This window comes from Pleurodeles waltl, chromosome 6, assembly GCF_031143425.1.
Source record: "Pleurodeles waltl isolate 20211129_DDA chromosome 6, aPleWal1.hap1.20221129, whole genome shotgun sequence".
Taxonomy (NCBI): domain Eukaryota; kingdom Metazoa; phylum Chordata; class Amphibia; order Caudata; family Salamandridae; genus Pleurodeles; species Pleurodeles waltl.
This window is the reverse complement of record NC_090445.1, coordinates 1525974718-1525993389: the sequence shown is the minus strand read 5'-3', so window position 1 is coordinate 1525993389 and position 18672 is coordinate 1525974718. Positions and strand designations below refer to the sequence as shown.

Genomic DNA, 18672 nt, shown 5'->3' with positions numbered 1-18672 from the left:
ATTACAAATATACCTCAGTCCTGGATATGTTGAATAGTTAACGCAGAACCGGTCAGTTGCCTTAGTTGTCAAGGGATCACTGCAGATACACTCATAAGGCATGGGGGTATCCAGTAGTAACTCTTAATGATGTGCGGTAATACAAGCCATAAATAAGACAACACGTAATTCTCTCACAGCAACTCCTAAGGTGTGTTTCTTGGATAGATTCCCCACGCGGGAAAATAGATTCACGTGTAGATATGCAGATTTGAGGCTCTTGTTGCTGAAAAGATTTACAGTATGAATCAGCTGTTAGTATGACAGGACTGGTGGGTGAATAATTATACATGGTGTAACTATATAGGAGAATATTTAATATGAAAGGCAAATCCGAATAACTGGCGATAACGATTTCAGAGATATAGGCGCTCATAATAATTGGTCTGGCAACCCCTCCTAAAACACAAACTGATGCTTGTGCTCAAATTAGGATAACAATTTGTGCAGACATCGCCACCTGACGCAACAGTTTGCCCTCGCACACATTTTGGGGGTTATTACAACTTTGGAGGTGTTAATCCGTCCCAAAAGTGACGGTAAAGTGACGGATATACCACCAGCCGTATTACGAGTCCATTATATCCTATGGAACTCGTAATACGTCAATTTACCGTCACTTTTGGGACGGATTAACACCTCCTCCAAAGTTGTAATAACCCCCTTTGTCAGGTAAGTGCTGGCAAAGTTTGAGCAAGGCAAAAATTATACTGAGTTTTTCCACTTGCAGTAAAGAAAACGTTTAGTGTTACCCTATTATCAATAGGCCTGGGTGACATGTTGCTGTCGCCTCCATACGCTTCTTACAGGAACTTACACAGAGATGGTGTTCGGGTAAAAGCCCATCAAGGGAGTATAGAAACAACGCAAACGAATAGAGAGTGGCGGCTTTTCCTGGTGTCATGTGCAATTGTATGCTACTTTTCAGTGCACAGTGCATCATTTCATGCTAAAAAAATGTTTCTCATAATTTTGTATTTCACATAATCTCATCACAGAAAATGATGCAAATTTCACCCAGGGTTAGTTACCACAGGTTCTGACAAGCAGACCTTAAAATGGGGGTACAGTTCACCCAAGGAGATATACTAAAACCTCATTCCCTATCAGAATGAAGATCAGCACAAAGATGGGATTGCAAGCGAGTGTGGTGCAGTGGTGACTGGTAATTTGATCAGGCCGGGGCGGTGGGGGACACACGGGAAAACACATACATGATAAGGCTCACCTATCTACATGCACGCTCACTCACACCCATACAGTCACAAACACACACACAAACACATGCACACAAACACACCGATTCACAGCATGCACACACTAATACACATAGATGCAAACATACACACACCAAACATTCAGAAAAAAGAAAAACTCACCGGACCTCAGCGGTGATCTCGTGTGGTGGGATGGAAGCCTCTGAGGTTCCTAATGGGTGGGACTGTCACCTCCTTTCATTCTCTGACCTCCACCACTGAGAGGAGGAAGAAGTCCCTTACTCATCACAGAGTGGGGTGTGGTCAGGGAGAACTGTGAACCACCTCACTCTGTGAAATGGCATCACTGATGGACACTCAGCCAGGGCATTTCAGGACTCAAAACTGAAGTGCCCAGGTCCAAGTCTATCAGTGACGTGCCCCTTTGTCATGAGGGTAGAACATCAAACTACTTTGCCAGGATGAGGAGGTCATGCTCACAGGGCTGTGAAATTCTCAGCCCAGCAAAGTTCAACTCAGACAGCCAGACGCCTACGCATTTAGCACATGTATATTGCCTGGATGCTTGACCTGGACATGAGCAGTGTCTTGTCAAACTTTGCTCAGCTTGACAGACGTACTTTATGTTTGCTAAAATGTAGGGGGCGTGGCCCCTCCACCCGTAAGGAAGGGCTGCATCAGGTGTGGTGTGATCCTACAATTTTTTTGTTGTTCATCTTCAGCTACCTCGGGGTGGGGGAACTCCACACAGTCTGATCTACACATTACATCTTTACCCAGCATGAAGGGAGCCCATGTTCAACCTTTGAATATGAAAACAAATGTTAATATGTATCCAAATACGGAGTCAGAATTTATTAGCTGTCCTTAACTGAAAACATTGGTGAATGAGGCAAAGGGAAGGTAATAAGAAAGAAGACAGGAGGAGGACAGGCCATACCAAGTGTAAATGCGTGAAATACCTAATTGTCTGATTTACATCACTTATGAAAGAGCACATTGAAAGTGTAAAAGGTCTGAAGTCTGGCAAAAAGAGGCTTGGACCGGTCAGGACAGAGCACATACTTTCTGTAGAACATAGAACACTCATAAAACAAGGTATTTCAACAGACAACCAATGCCAGAATTGATTTTTACAAGACATCAAGGGAATCCAAGTTAAACAAAGTGTTCTAAGACTGGAGCTCTCGAAGTGTTCAAAGTTGGGACACAATGTTCTTATGTGTGTCCTTTTAGTTTACATGTGCCAGTTCCCTTCTATCTTCTATTTTCAACGTTACCTAGCTACTATTTCTCCAGCTCTTTTATAAATGTATATCACCCAGCTTCTTCCACCTCTCGGCGTCCGTGCATGTCACGGCCACCGGAAGCCTTTATTTTGAAACAAAAAGAATGCCACTCCTCATGGGCATTAAAAAGACCGCACTCCAGAGTTTTAAATGCAAAGTAAAGTTTAATGGCATTTACTTTACATATAAAACTCTGGAGTGTGGTCTTTTTAATGCACGTGATGAGTGGCATTCTCTTTGTTTCATATATATATATATGTTTGTGTGCGTATATATATATATATATATATATATATATATATATATATATATATATACAGATAGATAGATAGATAGATAGATAGATAGATAGATAGATAGATAGATAGATAGATAGATAGATAGATAGATGATATATAGATAGATATACACAGAAAAAAGCAAAGGTTACAGGAGCGATATAGTTACGTTCTGAATTTACATACACAAAAACATAGAAATTCAGCTGTTATAGTTAGTTATTTCAAGTAACTATACCTTGTGGCTCAAACTAACTATAACTCATACCCCGCCATGCACTGTTTTCTCATCAATAGTTTTATTGCAGATGTTGCTGTGATAATATGAATGATGCCACTGAAGATGTCATCAACAATGCAATATGTGGTGTAATTAGTTGCGCATGGCAAGGGCACGAGTTACAGTTACCCTGGGGCATGAGTTATAGTTACATGAAATAACTCTGTAACAGTTCAGTTTCTATGTTTTGTTGCGTGTACATTTTTAGAACCTGACCATAACATCCCTGTAACCTTTTTTTTCAGTTAATTTGCATGTTTTTTGTTTTACGCAGCTGGAGGCTGCACGTGGGCATCCAACCGTGCATGGCTTTTGGGCATGCACTACATGGGTTGGATGCATGGCCTGGGAGAGGCTAGGGCCTGCAGCCAATGGGCCCCTGCAGCCAACCCTTCCATATGCATCTAACCCTGTGCCACACATGGCCTTCAGCTGTGCATGGCGGGGTTTGAGGTTTAAACTGTTCTTTGGCAATATCAGCAACACATGGAATAACTCCTGGTAGCCATCACACCTAGGACCCACACTCACTCCCTCTGACCATGCCAGAAATCTTGGAAACATCACTGAAAACAAGTTCACCATTAAATCACAGATCAACGCCATCTCCTCCGCCTGCTTCCTCACTTTGTGCATACTATGTAAGATCTTCAACTGGCTACCACTACACTCAAGACGCACAGTGACACAGGCCCTCATCACCAGCTGACTGGACTACGGCAATGCCCTCTACATAGGAATTGCTGCACACCTCCTACAGAGGCTTCAGACAATACAGAAAGCCACAGCCAGACTCATCTTCGGCCTTCCCCCACAAACCCACATCACACCCCACCTCAGGCAACTCTACTGGCTCACCCTACAGAAGAGATGCTAATTCAAGCTGTTGGCCCATGCACACAAGGCTCTACACAACCACGGACCTGCATACACCAACCACTGCCTGAACTTCCACCAACCATCTAGAAGACTACGCTCTACCTCCCTTTCAGGTGCCCATACTCCCTACATCTACCACTGCCAAAGTGGAGGATGTTCTCCTCTCACATTGCAGAAAAAAACAGGAACAGCCCTCAAACACATCTACGGATCATTACCTCACTTCCGGAAGTCCGAATGGCCCTTAAGCCCTGGCTGTTCAAATAAGCCGTTGAGACCTGCAAGAGCTTGGAAACCTTATTAGGTTATTAGATGTGCTTTATAAATCCTGATTGATTGATTGATTGATTGTCTTTGTGTGAGAGGAGCATAGGTGCCAGAATGCATCCTGACCTGCTTGTTTATCCAAGAAGAGGCCACGGTTTTGTGTAAAATCTCTACCTAACGGGAGTACTTCTACAGGCTATTTAGTAAGTGTTACCTCGTTGGGTAAATGTATAGGACATATTCCACACTACAGCTGCATAAAGAACCCCGAGGCAATGTCTCCAGTGACGTTGTGTGTCTGTAATTTTGACAATGTGATTGTTCCTTGAGTGTCTTCTTACAGTGATCTGCAATAACATGAATCGTCATGTAGTGAAGACAACAAGACTACAAAGAGTTACATTTCCACCAAACAAGGGTACTTCCCTTTACTTATATGTAGTAAGTGCTTTTTTGTTTGGTGGAGACATGCTAATATTCCTCCTCATCAAGAGCCCATCTCCAAAATTGGTGGAAAATGTACTGATGGGGCATTTTGGTAAGCTGATCATCATCCTAGAAAAAGGCAGGAAGTAGATGCCTACCACTAACATATATGTGGTGGAGCCAAACTGGTGGGGTGTCTAGATCGTTTTGCATATGAGTAGTGGTTTAAAGGGAGAACAGTGATTTTACACTCTTAGGGACTGTGGGTGGGGAGAGCCTCCTTTCATCTGTTTTCCCGCCCACTTGACAACAGGCAGGACACAGATGAAAAGTCTGCTTCCAGAACGGGAGGAAACTTACAGTTTGCTCTAGCTTGGTGGGAGCTGTCAAAGCTCCCGCCAAGCAGAAGCAAACTGCTATCTCCAGAGGGTGGGCACCAGACGAAATTGGAGCCACCCTGGGAGGTGGTGGTCCTCAGGGCCATTATTGGCTCCAGGAGGGATCCGTGCGGCCCCCCCCTCCAGTTTTCTATTAATGCCCCGGTGAGGTGGTGGTCCCCCGGGCTCCTAGGAGCATGAGGAGGGGGTCTGCACACCTCCCCTTCAATATTTAAATAAAGCCCTGGGGAGGTGGTGGTCCCCGGGGCTCAAAAGAGCCTGAGGAGGGAGGGTCTACCTACTGCCAACCACCAATGGGTAATACATATGTATATATGTCTCTCTCTCTATATATATATATGTATATATATATATAGATATGGTGTTAGATAGATATATTTCTATGATAAACATATATATCACTGCATGTAAATATGATTATAGGGAAGGTATGTGTAAGTTTTTTATTTTTATATATATATATATATATATGTGTGTGTGTGTGTGTTTATTTCTACACGACAAGACACTTGGGAATATCTGAGGCTTTAACTATTACTACATGTATTTACATGATTGTTTAAATAATGGGATTTGTGCCTTGTACAATACATTGCATATATTTAATGTGTGTATGCGTGTATACATGGAGAGTTATGGGTATGTTTCTACATCCTGATATATTCATTTTTATCTCATAAAGTGTTGTGGGGGGTGGACAGAATTCCTCTTCAACTTCTGACCATACATCAACTTTTTGACTCATCTCAAACCTGTCCTGCTATGGACTCTGGACTCCCAAACACCCTTTTCAATATCTTCCCACATGTATCCAATTCATCCAACTAACAGATGCAATTAATCCATTTTCTTTCAAATCAAAACAGTAAATGCATGAGATCTCAATGAGCACTAACTTAACACACCACAGCGAATTCACAAGGAAACAAAAATGTGATCCTTTTTACTAATCTTCTAACTTTTTACCTGTAACTTTGGATTCAATTGCCTGGGTGTCTACTTGCTCAAAGAGCTTCAATGTATCCACAGGGGTATTAAGCTTTAGATAAGTTCAATTTACAATTACAGATAACATGAAGGTTAAAGTACTCCTTACCTTTTTTTGGTGTCTGTCGGTCTGTTTTATACCCAATTAACCACGATGCACAATGTTTTTTTTAGCCAAAAAAGATACATTTAGATTGCTAGAAATGAACAACCCATTTGCTACAAGTATCATCGATACCTCAATCTTCACCTTTACATCCTTCAAACGCCCACATTTCTCTGATTTGCTCACATCCATTTTCCATACATCTCCCTCGCTTCAATTTCTAAGTTTATCTCTAATACACCCTTTTTTCAGTGTCTCTCTTCTCACCTCTTCATAGCACTCATATGTTGCTCTTTAATATTTAATTTTTTGTATTATTTCATCCACAAGAGTACTCTCTTCTTCCACATAGCCCTTTCAATCTTTCATTCTTCCGTTTTTTCCATCTTTTGCCTTTTTGTATATTTTCTACCCTCTTTTCTTGAATCTTTTTCTCCATGTTTGTCTCCATATTCCTTCTTCTTTCATTGTAACTTCATTACTTCTTTCTTTCACTGGATCCTTCTCTGCTTATTTATTTCATCTTTACTATAGCCATCCCTTTTCATCTATTTATCCTTTCTGATTCTCATCCGTTCTTTCTTTCTATATTTCTTTCTTTCTTTCCTTCTTTCTTTCTTTCTTTCTTCCTTACTTTTAGCTGTTGTTCCTTTTTTCTGCCCTTCATCCTTCCTTTCATCTTTACTCCTTTTATCTTTCTTTTGTTCAGTCTTGTGCTTATTTTTTGTTTACTTCTTCCATTTTATAGAAATACATACCGAGTGCCCACAATCTAAGGGAGTGATTTCGACTATATACAGACTGATAAAGGCCAGGGGGAAGGGGCAAGCTGTTGCTTTCAAAAAATGTGCGAGAAAACTATGGAGAGGGAAATAACAGACAAAGACTAGCAGAAGCAATAGGAGGTCATAGTAGGCACAAAAAATGTAACACACAGAGAGCAGGGATACAAACGAATGTATAACTGGTACCTTACTCAACAATGCCTAAAGAGATGTACATAAATTCGAGACGGGAATGCAGGTGGATAGATGCAAGCTACAGATCTGATTGTCATGCTTCAAACTGAGACATTTCTAGAAAGAGATTCTTAGGACAATTAGGCAGATTATAGGATCCCCTAGAAACAAAAAACATAGGTATCTGGCAAGCAAGAAAATCAGAAAAGCTATGGTGTTTTCCAGAGACATCTGTAATGGAGGAATCCCTTACTTAAAGGAAGCAAGCCCTCGCCCACCAGATGGTGGCATGCTTCATCATAGGACTTCTCCTCATGAGCACTTATGGAGCCCTTATGGGTGTCCTTATTAAGGGTCTTAGATGTGAGGATGTGGTGGGGGTAACAAAGATAGTTGGTAGAGAGGAAAGATATTCACCCTAACAGCTTCCATACAGAGGAAGGACAGTTAAAGTACTTTATGGTGGACACAATACTCTATATTCACGTTCCTGTGTGGTGCAATTAAAAATAGAAGGGGCATAATTCAAACCCATAAGTTGATCAATGTGTATCAGCCCCTAACTATGCCCCTGCTATGAGGTGCAGTGGGCTTTCTTCAGGACCATAAGTAATTCTCCTTAGGTAAAGACTTTTTAGGCAGTGAAGTGATGAAATTAAAACCACAAGCCTTACACTTTACGCAAAGGATCCCTAGGCATCCTGTAGGCACCACTGGAACTGCTCCAAACAGAGGAGATCACCTGACAGAAGTTGTCCCTCGTAGTCAGTTCCACAAGTGTAGGCCATTCCTGACAAAAACAGGAGTGGATAGTGTGAATATGTGGGAGGAGAGAGATCTATTCATGAATGATAGTTGGATCTTGATTATAGGCTGAACTGGATATGTACAGTTGTGGGTTGAGGTCAGTATAAGTAAATGGTCTATTATAGCCTTAGAACCCACCGCAAGGGAGAGGGCCTTTAATAGCCGGTAGAGCCCGCTACGGCGGGTTCTAGGGCTATTAGAACATTCTGCCACTCAGGGCAGAATGTTCTATTAAATAAAACAAATTCCTCACGGAGCCCGAGGGGATTAAAATCCCCTCGGGCTCCGTGAGTCTTTGTTCACAGCTGTTGCTGTGAACAAAGCGAACATTGGAATGTTGGCGCTGCGGGCTTTTACCAGCCAGTAAAAGCCCAGAGCACTCCATTGTTTTCAATGGAGCTGCCACAATTCCAATGTTCTAATCATGATTAGAACATTGGAATGCTGGGGGCTCCATTGAAAACAATGGAGTGCTGCGGGCTTTTACTGGCCGGTAAAAGCCCGCAGCGCCAACATTCCAATGTTCGCTTTGTTCACAGCAACAGCTGTGAACAAAGCCTCACGGAGCCCGAGGGGATTTTAATCCCCTCGGGCTCCGTGAATTTTTTTTTTTTAATAGAACATTCTGCCCTGAGTAGCAGAATGTTCTAATAGCCTTAGAACCCGCCGTAGCGGGCTCTACCGGCTATTAAAGTCCCTCTCCCTTGTTAAATGCCCTCGCCTTCGGCTCGGGCATTTAACGCGGGGAGCAGGCCTTTAATAGCCGGTAGAGCCCGCTACGGCGGGTTCTAAGGCTATATTAGAAAAGATGACAGTGGGGTTGCAGAGTGTGCCTGATGATATCAGCACATCTGTGAGTCCAATGAATGGTGAGTAGCGGGCTGAGCATATTATGTGAAAGAAGAGGCTAATCACTGAGAAGCAGCAAAGGCCCTTCTTTCTGTCTTTGTCTGTCATTTGAGGCCTTATTTAAGGCCTTTGGGTCATATGTACGAACACATTTTCCCATAGACATAGAATGGGTAAAACCCTTTGATACATCTGGCCCTTTGTCTCCTCCTAATGGTGGCTAGGTTTTTTTCTTCCTCAGTGTGAGCCTTGTATTTTGGTAATACTATAGTTACTTGGGTGTCTATAGTTCAATAAATGTAGCATATCTGTGTGAGTTCAAGGGGAAGGAGATAGGTTAAATAATGAGGGTTTTTACAATTTAAAATATCGAAAATGCACTTTTTTGGGTAGATGGAAATGTGTGTTGTGAGGGTGGCGTTTGGGTGCCGACACGTTGGGTTAGTACATATGTGCCTGTGATGGTAGCTGAGTGATATAGAGATTGGTTGTTTGCTCGTATTGTGCGGGTGTGCCATCTAAATGTCTGTGACGGAGGTTAGAGATGAGAGTGTCATCTGGTAGGTGTGTGAGTAGGTTAGTTACATTGGTGACACCTGATTAACGTCGCTGCTAGTCTTTGGTTGTGGCAGGGTAATTTATGCAGTGCTAGGGCTGGTGAGTAAGAGGATCTAGTGAAAGCTCCTGTTGCAACTATTGGCTAAGGAAAGCACCTGAACTGTAAGAATAGCAAGGGTAGGTGGGACGCGTTTAGTCAATGAGAAGTGAGTGAAGGGGAGAGAAGCAGTCATAATTTGTTGAGATTGGGATAGAGAGTGATCTGCTCCAGACGTATGCTAGCCACTACAGGTAGACTTGATTTCTGAAAGGTGACTCTAAGGAATGAACATGTGGCAAATGCAGTCACATTATTGAGTGATCCGCAGCATGCCAATGAGTTGGTAGAGCTCAGCATTCTTAGTTGAACCTCTGCCTACTACTACGTAGCAGAATTTGAAATTATAAAAAAGTCTGAAGCGGCAAGGCATGTTTCCAATGACATCAGGGGAAGTGACATCACACAATATTTCACCCCATCGGTGGGCCTATGTACCCCCTTTAACAAACTTTATTGAAATATTGAGTGCAGAGCAAACTGATTGGTTGACAAACTTAGGGCCAGATTTAAGAAAAGTGGCACTGCACTGGGTGCAGCGCCGCTTTTCTTTCGCCCCTTAACGCCCGCCTAACGCCACCATGTGTGCGCTGTATCCAAGATACTGCGCACCATGGCGGTAGTTAGGGAACCAGCATCAAAATGTTTTACGCTAATCCTGCAAAGCCCATTGAGGCCCATTGTAAACATTGGTGTGCTTCCTTTTAACGCCTGTTTGAGCAGGCATTAAAAGTGCTGAAAACAATTATGCAAAGAAATTTCTTGGATTTCTTTGTGCCATTTTTTTAGCTCCCCTAACAGGGGAATGCCCCCTTTGCATACATTTTGCCTGGTGCAAGCATAATGTAGCACAAAGAGTTACAAAGTGGTGCAATGCATGCATTGCACAAATGTGTACATTTGTCACAATGATTTTGGCTTTGTTGGGCCATATTAGCATTAAAATAATTACGCTAATGCAGTGCAAATAGGCACTAGAGGCTCTTAAATCTGCCCCTTAATAATAAGACATTTCTACTAAGAGTAGCAAAAGATATATACTTTTAGAAAATCACTTGTCCAGATGTTTCAATCAGCGATTGCAATGTACTTTATAAAGACATTGCAAGCAGCAATTAAGTACAGTATATGCTACCATTAAATTATACCCAGATACATAACTACGCCTCCCTGCAAGGCCATGTAGCACACTGTATTTTAGGTCTACTGCTCTCAGCTACCAAAGCAATGCATTCTGGGAGGTGTTGACCTGCTTCGAAATTGACAGTAACCGAATTGGCCTATTAGTGTTACCGATTTGCAAAAATGACGCAGAACTCTTAATATGGGTGTACGTAAAAAGCTGTTTATTGCGTGAGAAAGTTTACAGATTGAAGCAAATGCGCCACTCTCAATGAATAGTACAGTCCAATTTCCCAAGGTTTTTCCAGAGCTCAAAATGACAGAAAAAGTGGTCTGCAAAGCTTATTTTTCTTTTTGTTTAATTTCCCTTGGATAATAGCCACACAGAAATGGCTTACATTCCGTCTAAAAGCAGATTTAATTTATCAAGTTCTAGCAACCCCTTTTTAGATAAAGCTTTTCTTATAACTAAAGGACACTACTTTTTATAGTCAATAATACAATCTATAATAACACACAGCGTATAATGAAGCTTCTGCCGTAACCTAAGAGGTCCACGATGGGAATGCCCCTCCCGCAATGAAAAGTTATTTTTAAGATATGTTTAGTGAGTGTTTTTTTAATCTTGTATCATAACATTTCCTTTAATTGAGTGACTGGTGTTGGGTCTTGCCCATCTTCTGAATACAAGCACCTCTTTATTTAATGTAGACACTTCAATTGCACAAATGCATAATTGTATTCATAACTTAGTATATATATGAGCAGTCTTCTCCATAGGTGAAACTCCTCTAATTGCGACACCATGGCAAAGCTTTCTGGTACTTCAGCTCTTGTCCTATTTAAAATGAGAACAAAACCTATGAAACCAGCAGAATGCACTACTGCAAGTGCAGCAGTCTTAAAGTAAGAGGCAGATTTTAGGTAAATAGTTTTTCCTGCTCTGTGTTTTTTGGCAAGGCAATTGATAGGCAGGTTTTTGGTTTCCATTTAACAGGCGAGCGTATGATTCTGATATGACCCTGTTTGGATGGACCTGGGTCAAGACCCAGGGTAGGCAATTTTTTTATTGAAATATACATCATTTTGATGAAAATACTTGAAATCGTGCTTATTTGGTGAAATTCCTTTGTGAGTACCTCACATAAAAATGGAATGCAAGAACGTATCTCATGTTCTGTGTCACACAAGCTAACACCAGGAGTCTAGTTTGAGGTGAAAATGTCTCTTGGCTTTGACCTCGCTGTTCCTGCAAAGCATTTTATGCTTGAAGCAGGAGTGCATTTTGTGAAATTCGCCAATGTGGGGAGTTTTAGCCCAAATAATGAAAATTCGCCTGGGCACTAGTGGAGACACTTCGGCCCAGATTTACTAACACTTTGGGATGGGCTTATGCGTGCAAAGAGTTGTGATGGGATGTACTTTCCAACACAAATTGTAATTTTGTTTGCAAAGTTAACTAGAGTAGCACAAAGTAGTAGTGCTTTGTGCTACTTTGCACTATTTCAAGTAAAGAAGGAGTAACATAGATGGTACATGGGTGCCATAAAGCCACCACTTATGGTTTTTGACACAGAGTCCTACCACCAAAAATTTTTAGGCAGGGATTTGAGCCAAAAAATCACGCCTCACATTTTTCCATCATTTCACATGTACTGCACTTTACAGCACAGATATAAAGTGGGGGGGGGGGAAAGGGATAGTTATGGTACTGGAAGGCTCCCCTACCAATCCAAAAACCCATGGTTGACATTTATCTTTGTACAGTGTTGCAAGGGTGTGTGCATTGTTGTGTGAGGGCCTAAAAGCCAGATGAAAACTCTCTCCCTGCTCTCTGTTCTCCATACAATGCAGCACAATTTTGATTGCTGCACTGCATTTCTTGAAAAGTTGCTTATGGCATCATTAAGAGTTTGGTGGTCCCAAAGCGGGGCAGCCAAACTAGCCGGGTGTATGCCATCACCATGGCGGTGGCATCCCCCTCCACCCTATTACAATGTTCCCGCTGGTCTGACCGGCGGGAACATTGTAATAGAGTGTTCCCGCAGGGCAGACTGGCGGGAGCAGTGCTACGAGATAACACTCGGCTCCCTTGAAGGAGCAGAGTGCTATCTCGTAGCACAGAAGTATCTGACCAGCCGCCTCAGAATGCGCACTGTCTGCAAAGCAGACAGTGCGCATACGATGGCGGTGGCCAAAGTGCCCCTGCACTGCCCATACTAAGGGCAGTGCAGGGGCCCCCTTGTAGCCCCCAGCACACCCTCACCGCCAGCCTTTCCATGCCGGTGAAACCACCATGGAAAGGCTGGGGGTGAGGGGAGTTGTAATCAGCAACGCAGCGCTGAGTTCAATGGTGCCCTGGCTGAGTACAACTCAGACCATCGTCACCACGTCAGGAACTATATTCCCAGTGGGGACGGCGGTCCTCTGGCGGGTCTTCCCACCAGGGTTGTAATTGGGCAGTTGGACCACCCGGAGTGCAGCGGTATGACCGTCAAAGCGAATATGGCGGTCCGATCGCCAACGCAAGTGTGGTGATCCTCAGACCGCCGCACTTTTAACAAGGCCCTTAATTTGCCCCCATAGTCCTGTATTTGGTCTTTCCACTAGGGTAGAAAGGTTGCCTAATGCGTGACCAATAATTTGGAGAGCGCACATTCCAAACATGAAATCTCCAAAGGGACAAGTGCCTTGAAAACGGGATTGTTAAAAGTTTGCTTTGTATTTTGTGCTGCTGCATACCACACTTATGCCAATTACAAGTACTGCTCATAAAAAGATGCCAATATTGCCTAATTTTACGGTTTTCGATTTACCTCAGAATTATGCAGGCTGAGTTTCCAATTTTCTATAAAATTCAAATAGAAGATCACGGGAGACATGAAGGAAATTGATAAACTCACTGAGCCTTTTCACCTTGAGACAGTTTTTAGACATTTGGATTCAGACTTTCGATTTCTTTTTCAAATTCCTCACACCCATTGATATGTCATGCAATACAAGCTTCAGTTCAAACACAGCGATATTTCATTTTCCAGTGGGTTATTTGCAATTGCACCTTGCATGTTGACATTCCAATGACCAACTGGAATTCCGGCTGTTGGCTGCCTTGCATTGCACTGAATACAAGTCAACATATGCTGGTCACTTAGAATTCTGATTTCTCAACTGGAGTTTCAGCTGGTCATTTTGACATTCAGTTCTAAAGGTAAATTATGGGAATTCCCAGTACTGTGGTAGTGTGGCTTGACATTCCATGTCGAGGTTGACGTTAGGGTTGTAGCTGTGAAAGTAACAGGCAGGGCAAACAGTGGCGGGTCAGGAACTAACAGAAGGGTCTCGGGCCCCGGCAGCTCGCAGACGCTGTCATGTTGCGGAAGTGCAGGTTGTATGTGTCCAGCCTTTTCCGAAAACAATCTGCAGCCTCTTCGTCGCATTCACAAACCTCTTTGTCACACTTATTGGGAGTTTTAACTGTTGGAATAAAAATAAAAATGTGAAAATGCGTCTGACTAGAGCATTCAGGCAAGTGATCTCATTCGAGCAAATGGTGACTTACTTGCACCAACTCCAAAGCAGCTAGTTGACAGCGCTGGCCTATAAAGCACACACAGCTACGCTCTCCCACATGAGCTCTACAGCATACCCGGGCCATGTATTAAAACCTTGCATTAAATAAATATCTCATTAAACAGGCCACAAAAATACCCTCTATACAATGGCCATGTTTGTACAACAAAGTAAGGATGGAGTAGATATCACTTGAGGTTTCCGAGTTAATCAAATTAGTGGCTTACTTCATACTTGTGCACACAGGGGTTCTAAAACATGTGTTGATACCTCCACTTGTCCTCACTTTGGAGAACTTGATACCTATGCTTGCTTTGATAATATTACGATGCTTTGCATAGTAAAACTTCCTAAACATGTACTTGCTTAGGGTGATTTCCAATTGTGGTTGTTTCGGGAAATGTCTGATATCTTTCCTTGCTTAGTGAAGATCCTGATCCTTACGGTCATTCTGGAAAGGTGCTTCTTCTCTGCCAGTGAAAATTATAATACCTGCACTTGCTTAGGGAAGATTCTGATACTTGTGCTCTCCCAACAAAGGTTCTGTTCTTGCTCACTTAAGAATATGATATCTATGCTTACTTAAGTAGAATCTAGATACCTCTGCTCACTTGCTAAAGCTTCTTTTTCTTGTTTTTGTTTTTGCTTAGGGAAGATTCTGACATCAGGTGCTTGTTTTGGGACAGTTGCAATACTGGTTCTTCCTAAATGCTGCTTTTAATATGTGTGATCCTGATATGTGTGCTTATCCTGGAAAGGTTTTTTCCTCAGTTAGCGAACATTAAAATACATGCTGTGCTTAAGGAACAGTCTGATACACGTGCTCTCTAGGGAAGGTTCTACTACACCTCCTTATTCTGGAAAGGTTCTGCCTTCGGTTAGTGTACACATTGATACCTCCACTCACTTTGGGAAGATTCTAATACCTGTTCTCACTTAGGGGAGTTTGTACCCTTCCTTATTGAAGAATGTGATACCTACCCTAACTTAGATCATATCTTGATATTCTGTGCTCACTAAGTAAAGCTTCCTATATACCTACGTATGTACTTTTGGAGGGAAGATTTGATACAATGTGCTGGTTTTGAGACAATTTCAATACTGGATATCCGTAACGTTTGAATATAATACCCGTGGTTAATTAGACAAGATACTGATTCTCATGGCCATTCTAGGTAGATCCTTTCGTTGGTTAGTGAAGTTATGATACCTGTACTCATTTAGGAAAGCTTCTGATCACTGTGCTCCCCTAGGGAAGATGCTATCCTTGCTTTGGTCACTTAGTTATGAATTTGACCCCATGCCAATTTACAGAAGATACTGTCCTCATTTAGTGAAGGATATGAAACAAACGCTCGATTCTGATACATGTGCTCACTTGGGGAAGATTTTGATACCATGTGCTCTTTTATATAAAATTCTAAAATCATGTGCTTGCTTGAAGAAGATTCTGATTCTGGTGCCCCCTAGTTGATGATTGCAAAACCTGTACTTGATTAGGGATTGATTGACGGTTCTGAATTATGTGTGCATTAAGGGAGCTCCCTGATATCTGTGTTAATTTGGGGAAGGGTCTGTCATTACTCAGTAAAGATTATGATGGTCATGCCAATTTTGGGAAGGTCCCTTTTCTCTTCCTTGCTATGGGAAATTTCTGAACTGATTCTCACTAAGAAAGGTTTCTGACACCTGCAGTAATTTCTGATAATTATGGTAAAAAACAATGCAGCATGTATAAGAAAGACAGCGATTACTAGGGAGACAACATTAGTCTTAATACATAATGTATGTATTGTGGTTGAATTATTCGCTTTTTAATGCTGGGAACAAATCAATGGTCTTAACAAAAATTCAGATGAATCAATAACATCTGAGAATAGGCATTGTTGAGGGTCCTTTCGGGGTACAGACAACTAGACAATTATCAAATGATTATGACAAATTAATTATATTTATTAACAATTACTGCATTTTATGTTTACTAGAAACTTGGATTTGTGAATCTTACCCTTTGAAGAACTATGTTAACTTTCAAACTCTAGTAATTAAGGTTAATAGAGGAGGGAGAAACGGGCGGTGGTATATGTTAGCAACCTTATATACCAGAGTAAGATTATGCCCTCACAACTGATTTATAGTGATGCTAATTCTGGAAAGTTGAATTTGCTAAATATTAGTATTTGCTGGTGACCACCTATAATTTGGGATTGAAACAAACTCAAATTTCTATTGAAAAAATGAAAATGTACCTGCTGAACACCCTCCGTCATTCAGAACGCTGTTTGGCAACTGTAATGTAAAGGTATTTAGTGACTCATTGTCAGGAGCAGATATTGTAGGAGGAGTGTATTGTTATTATATACATTAGAAAGTTATTTTTCCCCCAAAGGAAAAATGGTGGAACTAAAAAGTGGATCAGTCAACTTTATTCATCATGTGGCTGCTTTTCTGCATGAAAAGGCTGTTAACTATGCTCTTCACAGGCACATTCCAATCGGGTGCCGGGCAGTGCCAGAATTCAGATTTGAACATGGGTACATTTCCATTGGGTAATAAATTATGAGATTATCAGACGTATGGAAATCAACCATGTCACTTTATATATGAGGAACACGTATGGAAAGTGACCATTTTCCACTGCTATATGGTGTATCTTGAATCCTGATAGTAGCTCAGGAGGAGTCCAAACTAAAACGACATCCAGACCAAAAGAGCCATAAAGCAATTTAATTGAATTTTGGATCAGTGATTAACTTACATAAAATTTGGAAAACTGACTTTACTATAGAATGCTCAGCAGTTCTTGACCCTGTAGTGTTAACCTTTTTTTAACCTTTAATTTTCAAATGTGCAAAGCAACACAATATGAACAAGTCAGCAGACAGAAGTTTGCTTGATGAGAGACAGAGCTCAAGTGATACATTGTGATTGTAACAGTAGTGTTATAGTTGAATTCACTATGGGTATTATAGTGTTTTGAGAAAATATAATACATTTTACTTGGAAGATTCTAATAAATCAAGTGTTTAGGGGACAATCGTCAAAATAATTATAAGAAATATTTGAATATTGCTGTCATTTTTTTTCAAAAACAGAACATCATCAATAGAACACAGAGAATAGGAACGTTTTAATGGCAATTCTTAGATGTCCCTCATGTTTAGCCTGTGATATTAAAATTAGACAATAAAGAGGATATTAAGAATTTTTCCCAGGTCAATAAAGCACATAGCCAGGATTTAGCAAGGCAGCACTTGTTCATGCCAATCAAGCAGTGTCAAAGACTGCACACAAAGGTCTGTCTAGTTTACTCGAGGAAACACAGTTTCTAGCAGCAGTAATGACACCACCTTGCACTTTCATACAAAAGTGAAAGGTATCAAGTGTTTCTTAAGAGTTGCGTAGTTGGGAAAAAGACACAAGGACAAACAACCTTCCTTGTAATCGTGACGGTTCTTAATTGGAGCATGGAGTCAGGACTAAGGGTGAAAAGCAAAGGATCAATACCCCCCAAAATCAGAGTTGATAAATAGGTCTTTCTAAAGGCCAATCCGTGAGAAAAAAGCTAAAGAAAAAAGGCAAAAATCAGGGCAAAATTAATAACAATGGATTGTGGCACTGACAAGCAATCAGGGAACAAATGTGTTGTGGTCAGGGTTCGGGCTGAGATCATTCCCAAGACTTTCCGTTTTCGCATATCCACTTCCAGGTCATGGGTATGTGCCCTTCCTCAGTCGGCTTCTTGTGAAATCATCACGCTTCCGGGGCGTGACGTGCTCTTCTTGCTGCTGTCCACCGCGCAGGACTGTGCTGACACAGCCATTTACTTACCATTTCCACGTGCACGGGAGCGTGTTTCACGTCGCTTATCTTGCTGGTGTTCACCTACGCAAGAGCACGCTTACACCGCCGTTAATTTCTCATTTCCACACGCGCAGGAGCGTGTTTAACATTGCTCATGCTGCTGGTGTCCACATGTTCAGAAGTGCGCTGAAGCTGCATTTAACTTTTTATTTCCACAAGCACAGGAGCGCATTTAACATTGTCTTCCTTGCCGGTGTCTACTCGCGCAGGAATGCACTGAAACCCCGTTACTTTGTCTTTTCCACACGCACGGGAGCGCGCTGATACCACCGTTAACTTATCATTTCTGCGCACACAGGAGCGCATTTTTCATATTGTTTGCCTTACTGGGGTGTACACATGCAGGAGAACGCTGATACCACCATTACTTCGTCATTTCCACACGCACAGGAGTGAGTTTTCCTTGTTGCATGTTGGTGTCGACTCGGGCAGACATGCACGGACCCTGCTATTTGTCTGTTTATTTATGCGCAGGAGCGCGCTGGCTTGCCTTTTACTTTGTTGATCTCCACTTAGAAGCACTGCATTTCCACATCCAACCACCACAGATATTCCCTTAATGGCCGTCCCTTCTTTGCCTATCTGTTAGACATCTTTAGTCAGAAGTTGGTGGAAGCACACAGGGAGGGGATTAACATGCTACATGAATACTGACCCTGGACTTACTTGTTTAGGGTGCA

General features: G+C 41.9%; 1 protein-coding gene across 1 annotated transcript in view; it reads right to left on the bottom strand.

Moving 5' to 3' along the window:
- Window positions 1–10761: 10761 nt before the first annotated feature.
- Window positions 10762–18672, bottom strand: part of LOC138301048 (phospholipase A2 homolog otoconin-22-like) — a 70517-nt gene continuing 62606 nt past the window's right edge. Inside the window, exon 5 of the mRNA XM_069241085.1 lies at window positions 10762–14032. Coding sequence (XP_069097186.1) covers window positions 13884–14032 — 149 coding nt within the window. The 3' untranslated portion in view covers window positions 10762–13883. The remainder of the gene's footprint in view (window positions 14033–18672) is intronic.